Source organism: Daucus carota, chromosome 2 (genome assembly GCF_001625215.2).
Source record: "Daucus carota subsp. sativus chromosome 2, DH1 v3.0, whole genome shotgun sequence".
Lineage (NCBI taxonomy): Eukaryota > Viridiplantae > Streptophyta > Magnoliopsida > Apiales > Apiaceae > Daucus > Daucus carota.
The window spans coordinates 15,359,698-15,369,390 of record NC_030382.2 but is presented as its reverse complement, the minus strand read 5'-3'; the positions used below and the strand labels follow the sequence as shown (position 1 = coordinate 15,369,390).

General features: G+C 35.2%; 1 protein-coding gene across 1 annotated transcript; it reads right to left on the bottom strand.

Annotated features, from left to right (window-relative positions):
• Positions 1 to 3,681: 3,681 nt before the first annotated feature.
• Positions 3,682 to 5,595, bottom strand: LOC108226016 (uncharacterized). Its single transcript, XM_064086661.1, has one exon. It carries the CDS (start codon positions 5,593 to 5,595, stop codon positions 3,682 to 3,684), a length of 1,914 nt encoding a protein of 637 aa, XP_063942731.1.
• Positions 5,596 to 9,693: the final 4,098 nt, after the last annotated feature.

Sequence of the window (9,693 nt, the reverse complement as noted above, 5' to 3'; positions counted from 1 at the left end):
TAACATATAGCAGATAAGATATTTATAAGGGAATTTAAAATTCAAATAAAGCACAGAGTACGGAGCACAGATAAGCATGCGAGCATTGAATAAGCATATAGATCAGTGTTGACTGCCAACAACTACATATCTGAAAGGACACATGCATAACAGCGTGCTAAAATGAAGGGAAATACAAAGGAGTAAGCTACTTACCTGTGACAGCTTGCTGATTTAGACAGTGCACATACCCAATTCCCTGCGGATGATGAGAAATCTTTCTTCTGGCAGAGGCTTGGTAAAAATGTCAGCGAGCTGATACTCTGTAGGAATGTAGACTAGACTGATTTTTCCTTTAGCCACATTATCCCGCAAGAAATGATGTCGAACGTCGATATGCTTTGTGCGAGAGTGAAGAACCGGATTCTCTAAGATGTTTATTGTGCTAGTGTTATCACAATAAATTGGAACTTTGTCACATTTGATTCCAAAATCCTTGAGAGTTTGCATCATCCAAAGTACTTGTGAACAACAACTCCCCGTAGCTAAATATTCACCTTCAGTTGTAGAGAGAGCTACAGATGTTTGCTTCTTACTTTGCCAACACACCAAGCTAGAACCAAGAAAATTGCAAACACCACTTGTGCTTTTCCTATCCGTTTGAGAACCGGCATAGTCTGCATCACTATACCCCACGAGATCAAATGTATTTGAAATAGTATAGAAAAGTCCAAGATTAATAGTACCACTTAAGTATCGAAAGATCCTCTTAATAGCATTTAAGTGGGACTCCTTTGGGTTAGCTTGAAACCGTGCACAAACACATACACTATACATGATATCAGGTCTAGAGGCTGTTAGATATAATAGAGATCCAATCATACCTCGATATCGTGTTATATCAACACTTTTACCTGATTCATCTGAAAACAGCTTGCTGGTTTGAGACATTGGAGTGGGTTTTGACTTGACATTTTCAAATCCAAATCTCTTCAGCAACTCTTTCACATATTTTCCTTGGTGCACATTGATACCATCAGAAGTTTGCTTGATTTTAAGACTCAAGAAATAGTTGAGCTCACCCATCATGCTCATATCAAATTCACTATGCATACACTTCGAAAACCACTCACAAAGTTCATTATTAGTAGACCCAAATATAATATCATCAACATAAACTTTGACTACTAAGATTTCACCATTAAGAGATTTTGTAAATAGAGTAGGATCAATCTTGCCTCGTACAAAACCATTCTTAATTAAGAACTCACTGAGTCTCTTGTACCATGATCTAGGAGCTTGTTTCAATCCATAAAGAGCTTTCTTCAACTTGTAGACGTAGTCTGGATATTGTTCATGTTCAAAACCAAGCGGCTGTTTTACAAAAACTTCCTCTTCCAGCAGGCCGTTTAGGAAAACACTCTTCACATCCATCTGAAACAGCTTGATCTTTTTGTAGCATGCATAAGCTAAAAGCATTCTGATTGATTCCAAGCGAGCAACCGGAGCATATGTTTGATCAAAATCGATTCCTTCTTGCTGGTTGTATCCTTGAGCCACAAGCCTTGCTTTGTTGCGAGTGATAGTACCTTCTTCATCAAGCTTGTTCTTGAATACCCATCTAGTGCCAACAACTGATGCATTCTCTGGACGCTTAACCAATTCCCAAACATCACATCTTTCGAATTGATTGAGTTCTTCTTGCATAGCCATGATCCAATTTTCATCTTTGAGAGCTTCTTGAACAGATTTTGGTTCTTCTTGAGCTAGAAAAGCAGCATAGGCACAAAAGTTTGCTTTTCCTTTTCTTGTCTTGATTCCTTCTGATATGTCACCAATCACCAACTCAGGAGGATGATTCTTCACTGTCCTTGTAGCCTTGGGCAGAGTTTTTTGAGATATTTCTTCATGAGATGTTCGAATCCGCTTTGTAGGAGGTACATCATCATCATAAGATCCATCAAGCTTCATTTGAGATGGAATGTTGGAGAGATTCCTGACTGCAGAGGAGAGTCCATCTTGCTGAGATTCTGTTCCACCTTGCTGAGATGAAGATCCAGCTTGTTGAGATGTCATTCCAGTAGGCTGAGATGATGTTCCAGCTTGCTGTGATAGAGTGACAGTCTGTGAAGATGGAGTTTCAGCTTGCTTAGATTCTGGAGTAGCAGCTTCCTCTGACTTCTTCTCATCAGATTGAGGTGAAGCATTTGGATCAATACCTGCATCATCTTCCTCATCTCTTGGCAGATCATTGTTAGGTTCTTTGAAGACAATATCAATAGATTCTTCAACAGTATGTTTATCTAAATTATAATATCTATATGTACGACTAGTTGAAGAATAACCAAGAAAGATAGCTTCAAAAGATTTAGCATCAAATTTACCAACTCTATCAATATTTTCAAGAACAAAGCATTTAGAACCAAAAACTTTAAAGTACCCGATATTAGGAGTCTTATTTCTCAGCAACTCATATATATGGAGTCTTGTTCAAGATAGGCCTGATGATCACCCTGTTCAGAACATAGCAGGCTGTATTGACTGCTTCTGCCCAGAAACTTCTTGGCAGCTTGCTTTCTTGCAATAACGTCCTTGCTGTTTCCTGAAGTGACCTGTTTTTGCGCTCTACGACTCCATTTTGTTGAGGTGTCCTTGGAGCTGAGAATTGGTGAGTGATTCCTCTTTCTTCACAGTATGTAATAAAGTCCTTTTGGAATTCACCTCCATGATCACTCCTTATACCTATAAGCTTGGTTTTCAACTTATTCTCAAGAAGTTTGATTAGAATTTCAAATTCTTCAAATGCACAATCTTTAGTACGAAGAAATAAAGTCCATGAATATCGAGAATAATCATCAACAACAACCAAACAATATTGATTACCTCCAATGCTTTTATAAGCCTCAGGACCAAACAAGTCTAAGTGTAAGAGTTCTAGAGGTTGAGAAGTTGATACCATATTCTTAGCCTTATGAGTGCTTCGGATTTGCTTGCCTAGCTGACATGCTGAACACACCTCGGTCTTGGTATATTTTAATTTGGGCAGACCCCTCACTAGCTCCTTGCTTGACAACTTCTTAAGCAAGTCCATGTGAGCATGACCCAATCTTCTATGCCAAATGGTTGGATCAGCATCCACAGCAGCTAAACAGCAGGCTGTTTTCTGCAACTCAAAATCTAAGATATATATATTTCCTTTCCTTCTAGCAACTAGAGGAATCTGGTTAGTACCAACAGTAATAACACATTTATCCTTAGAGAATTCAACTTTATGACCATCATCATGCAATTGACTTACACTAAGCAGATTATATTTTAAGCCTTTAACAAATCTAACATTAGAAATAGAGGCCGTGTCATTACCAACTTTACCTTTACCTAGAATAGGGAGAGTCTTACTATCACCAATAGTTACACCTCTTCCTCTTTTCATCTTTAGACTCTTAAACTGAGTTTTGTCTCCACACATATGCCTTGTACAGCCACTATCAATGATCCATTGTGTAGACTTGATCTTAGCAGCAAGACACATCTGCAAAACAAAGAAAACAAAACTCAACCCTTTGGTACCCAAATTGGTTTGGGTCCACTCTGGTTAGAAGCAAGAACATATAAAGCATTTAAATCAGTTTTCTTGATCCACTTTTGGACCACAGTAGGATATGTATGCTGCTGAGTTCTGTAGCTTCTGTTTTGACCATTCTAGTAAGCTGTTTTCTTGTTCCAGTAGGCTGTTTTCCCTTCTGATCTTTTCTGGAAGTACTGTCTTTGAGGCCTGACTCTGCAATTCTGAGCTAGATGTCCTTGTCCTCCACATTTTGCACATTTCTTCCAGGGCATAGCATATTTGTATGGTTTGCCACGCCTTCCTTCATACTTGAGAGCATTTGCCTTCTTGTTGAAGTTGTGACCAACACCATCTTTGTCAAGTGGAACCTTGATGCTCTTCATCATGTACTTTAGACCTTCTTCTCCTTGAACAAAAGTTCCCATTCCTTTTCTGAGCTTCAATACTTCTGATTCGAGAATTTTGATCTTTTCAGCTTGCTGTTTTGTTGTAGCAGTGGGCTGTGAAGTACTTGCAGCAGGCTGAGATGTACTGGGAGCAGGCTGAGATGTATGCAGTTTTGTGGATTCTTTTAATTTGAATGTCTCTAGGCATGCATCTCTGGCTTCTACTTCTTGTTTCAGCTGGGAGATCTCTTCTTTCTGAACTTCATTTCGTCTCATCAAAACTTTATGAAACCCTTCAGCTTGATCTAGCTTTTCTTGAAGTTCCTTTATTCTGGCTTGAGTAGGCTCTTTGGAGTCAAAGAATTTATCTATCTTCTGCATAAGCTCTTGAACCATGTTCTTCAGATAGTTATTCTTTTCAATCAGCTTGCTGTTTTCTGCCTTGAGAGAATTATATTCCTCATTTGGAATATGATCTTGCTCCTGCATGGTTAGTTGTTCTAGCACAAGATTATCATTGGAAATATCAAATTTGAACGAGCTAACCTCACTGTTGTCATCCTCGGAGTCAGTTTCGACAAGACCATCATCGGTGAGTCCTTGAACATTGTCATCCTCCATGCCAACAAGTGCAAGATTGATCAGTTCCTCACCAGATTCATCATTGGAGGCAGATTCTTCTTCATCATCACTCCAAGTCAGAAGCGCTTTAGATTTCTTCTTCTTGTCTTTAGAAACAGCAGGCTGTTTTGACTTCAGCTTGTAGCAGTCCTTCTTAAAGTGACCAGGCTTTCCACATTCGAAGCAGTTCTGATCCTTTGATTCCTTGGAGGGCTTTCTGCTACTTGAGTACTTAGCCTTGTCCTTGCCTTTCTCCCTTTTCAGCTGATTATGTTTGTTGATCATCCTTTGAATTTTCTTGGAAAGGAGTGCAAGATCTTCATCTGATTCCTCATCTGATTCTGGCTTGCTCTTTTCAGCAGTAAGAGCTAAATTCTTCATTTTCTCAACCGGAGCATCATGCTTCTTGGAATGCATCTTTTTCTCAAATTGTTCTAATTCAGCAAAAAGAGCTAGATGATCCATTGTATCAATATTGTGAGCAGCTTCTAAGGCAGTTACTTTGGCTTGAAAGTCGAATGGAACAGAAGCTAGAATGTTCATGTTGAGTTCTGATTGAGGAATTATCTTTCCAAGTCTCCCTAGATTATTGACAATGAGTTGAAACCTAGCTTGAGCCTCTTTGATTGTTTCTCCCTTTTGAAAACTGAAGGCACCAAGTTCCTTCATGAGTTGTCCCAACTTTACTTTCCTTAGACCCTTTGAACCTTCATGATAAGCTTCCAACGCATCACATATCTCCTTGGCAGATTTGAGAGATGACACCTTGTCATATTCAGCTTGATTAAGACCATTGATGAGAGTACTTCTTGCTTTTCCATTTGCACCCATCTTTGTGAGCTCGTCAGTAGTCAGTTCATCAACATCTTTGACCTTGCCATCTTTATCAAGGAATTGATATGGACCTCGTTCAACAACTCTTTGCATGAGAGGGTCTCTGGAGATATGAGCTTCCATTTGTCCTTTCCACCAGTTGTAGTTGTCCGAACCAGTGAGGAGCGGAGCTCTAAAGTCTGATTTTCCCTGAAATTGGTCAGCCATATGATCTATACTATTCCTGTTACAGAAATGTTAGTAAACACAGCTCTGATACCACGTGTAAGTACACCTAGAGGGGGGCTGAATAGGTGTAAATGGCTAACTATACCAATTTTAAACTTTTACCGAATATTTCAGCTTACTGTTTTCAGATCAAGTGTGATTATAGCAGGCTATTATGCAAAACAGTAAAGTGCAGAAATGTAAATCAGACACAAGCAATTTTAGCCAGGTTCGACCCCTATGTCTAATGGTCTACGTCCTGGTCCCTTACCAACTTGGTAAGAGAATATATTATTACTGAAAATTCCAACAATTACAGAATAATAATATATCTCCCTTTACCCAGTCACCTAAAGCAGCTTGCTGAAACCTTGAGCAGACAGAAAACAGCTCGACACTTAGCCCCCTGTGCACCTGTTCTTGAACCTCTAAATTTCTTGAGCTTCCCTCCTTGAATTCACCTTGTTCCTCGAACCTTAGCACCTCAGACCTTGTGAAGACTAATTCTATCTAACTCCCCTTTTGTTCTATACTTAGAACCCCGCTAGCTTTAGTGACTAATCAAATACAACTTTGAATAAAATGAGAGATTACAACTCAAACTATGCTCTCTAATAAGATATGAATCGAATATACAATATAAGCTCAGAAGAGATTGAGAATGTTTTCAAGATCGTGAGTTGTTAACTATACTTGAAAACAGCAAGCCGTATATATACTAAAAGCTATAACGGCTACATTGTACCAAACCTCCATGAACGTTGCATAATATGAACGTTACAGGTTGTTTGTACAACGTTTAAGCTTCCATAAAAGTAGAGGACTGAGTTTAGAAAACGTTTAAGAGCAACAGTCCCTAAGATTATGGGATAAGGTAGGTTGTTTAGAAAAGATATGTTTAAATCATAACAACTTCCTTGATTTTAGGAAACGTTTTCATTTAAATAATCTGAGCTTATAATATGTATATTTAACTCATATTCAGATTAGAAAACGTACACCTTAAGTCCTATAAATTGTAGAAGTCAACAGCTGCAATCTTTGAAGTGTTCTGCTTCTGGTAGGACTCTATTATAGCTTGCTATTATAAAACAGCTCGCTATAATTCTGTTATAGTAAAAATTCCTGCAACACAGTATTACAAAAGCAACACAGCATGCTATAACAGTTTGTCAAGCTAAAATAGCTTGCTATAGTTCTGTTGTCTATATAACACCTGCAGAATGGATTAGATGATAAACAGCAGGCTACAACAGAGTAAAGATTAGATTATGTTAAGCTGAAAAAGATAATAGCTTGCTAAAGTGTGTCATCATCAAAACTTGGGATTTACATAGATATTTCTAAATGCTAAGATTACAATATTCATGAACTTAAATTTATTATAATCTTACTATATATACATGAATGTAAAACTGCTTTAGTTTCCACAATTGGAAATTGGTGGTTAGCTTTTACTCAAATATAGAAGCTCAAAAACACTTGATGAATGGTTTTGATACACTGAATAAAGATTTATAAATAAAAAAAGATTTTTATTTCATTAAAATAAAGATAGAGTCATTTGTTTGGTATTGCTTTTATGTCCTTGAATTTTCTTTTAAATAAAGTAGAAAAGTTGAATTTAATTTTTAGACATGCCTACATGGTCATTAAGATTTTATATTGAGAGTGCATTTACGAGTATAGTTAGAAATAACTATTATATTTTAGAAGTATGTTTCAGTATATAGTGAAATCAACAATGTGTAGGTTGTTGTGGGCGGATGGTAGTGGGCGCTGTAGCTACCCGTGCCTTCAAATGAATTAACGGTCTATATATTAAAATAGGAAAGCCAATTGTCATACAACCTATCCTGTTATTAAATAATTAACGTTATATTTAAAAGAGTTCTATATTATGTTATATGTTGTGTTTATCTTTGCATAAGGTGGATTTTCTTTGGCCATCTATATTATTTTATTGACATTGAAAATTGATAGTTTACCTTCAAATAATTATTTGGCTTTTTAGGACATAAGCTGAACATCCTTATTTCTTTCCAAATTATCCTGACACAGTGTACATATAGGTGAACAATGATCATGCTAATTGTAATGTGATCATACCATGAGTTACACATGTTGTACATATTTCTCAAAAGAGATTGTATATGATTATAGAAATAAATTTATGTCTAATCTACATATGCATATGAAAGTCTTCATGATTTGCTTTCAAATCTACATACAAATGGAAATACCGCGTGTCAACTTAATTAGGCATCGATACATCTATAAATTTAATATTATATATTATTTAATATATAATATTAAATATATATATGTTTTTATTTAATCAAAACACTACATAATGGAAGGTTTAGAGTATTATTTTTATTCATATTAATATTTGTGAAATATATAATAACACCATCAAACTTATATCTTAATAATTATATTTTAATATAGTTTTTCTTATGACCAAATAATATAAATTTTCAAAAATAAATCAAAAGATTATATTTAAATGAATCATTTATTAGATCTTAAACCATGACACGGTATAGAGTTAGGCCCATACAAAATTAAGAGCTCCTTAAAGTTGTTATTGGGCTGCTACCAATAAGGCTCTAATCTAATGTCAGAGGGTTGGCCACACACCCGCCCCTTGTATTTGATAAGTCTAGTTCTCTCACTAGAAGTGTATAATATCATCATCATATTCTTTCTATCACCTCTTAGATTACAAATTACAATAGTAGTCAGTAGTTTTGCATAAGATCCTTTCAAGTGATATGATTTCCCATCAGTGTAAGTATTCACTTTTTGTTCAGACAAATCATGGTATAGATCTTGATATATGATATATGTAAATATCTTGTATAATCGTGTTGACATAATTCAATTTCATCCTTGCACTTATTGAGATATAAATATATATATTTATAATTTGTTTTCCTAAATTTCATTTGGAATTAAATAATTTTTGAACACTTCTTATTATGATGCTAATAATTGAGATTTTGCTTTCAGATTTTGGATATAATATTGATCTTGATGTCCTTGAGTTGTTTTTTTATCTATATCTCAAAGACTCGAAGAAGATGCTCCAAGCTCGCACTATAGCTTCTCTGGTTAGTCAAGATTGGACATCTTTAATAATATTTAATTCTTGTTTTCGGTACATTATTTAAATTATTGTAATATGTGTTATTTATTTTAAAATAAAATATAAGTAGTAATTTGAAATCAAAACTAAATACTTTTCGAAATCTAAAATGTTAGTTATAGACTTGTTGATATTTTTTTACTATACTACAATAATACGAATAAGAGATTTTTTTAATTCCGTAATGTGATTTGAATAATCTATATATGGTTGTGATAATAATTGATGTTTCCATTTGGTGTTTTGATAAGATATATATATATGCGACAAATGTGAGAAGAAGTATGCAGTGCTCTCTGACTTGAAGTCTCACAGTAAGATCTGTGGTACAAGGGAGTATAAGTGCAATTGTGGATCTACCTTCTCTAAGTTAGGTTTATACCACAAATCTCTCTTTAATTTATAGTTTTAATTCTTACCTTCTCATCCAGTTCCGATAAATGTTATTTTATTTAATTTTGTCTTTTTGTGATTTATTGAACTCAAAGGTTTGTATTGGGCAGATGAATTGATTTACCAGAGTCCTTCTGTAAATTATATTTTGTTTGTGTTTAGATAAAGATTAAAGATAATATAAACAATTAAATATAAAAATCTTTTTCTATTGTTCAATATACCAAATTAATTCAAGGGCTTTGTATTCTCACCTTAGAAAAACGCAGCAAACCATACAATGTGTATAGGTTTGCTCTATATCTCATGTGTTGTTTTGCTACGTGTAGGGATATACTGGTTTTATATAATGTAGTGAAATTAGGTCCATACCTTTACTATTGGTTTGTATATATGAAAATAAATTCAATTGCTAATATATATGTTTCATATTTATATTAGTTGGTATATGCATGCATTGGTCATGTTTGGGTGATTCAAAGTGTAACTAACTCCTTTTTGCAGGCGTGATAGTTTAATCAATCACCATTCAATATGCCAAGTGTTTGTGAGAG

Bases quoted from the DNA above. Each gene is read 5' to 3' on its own strand.
- LOC108226016 (XM_064086661.1), bottom strand. From the start codon at position 5,595: ATGGCTGACCAATTTCAGGGAAAATCAGACTTTAGAGCTCCGCTCCTC.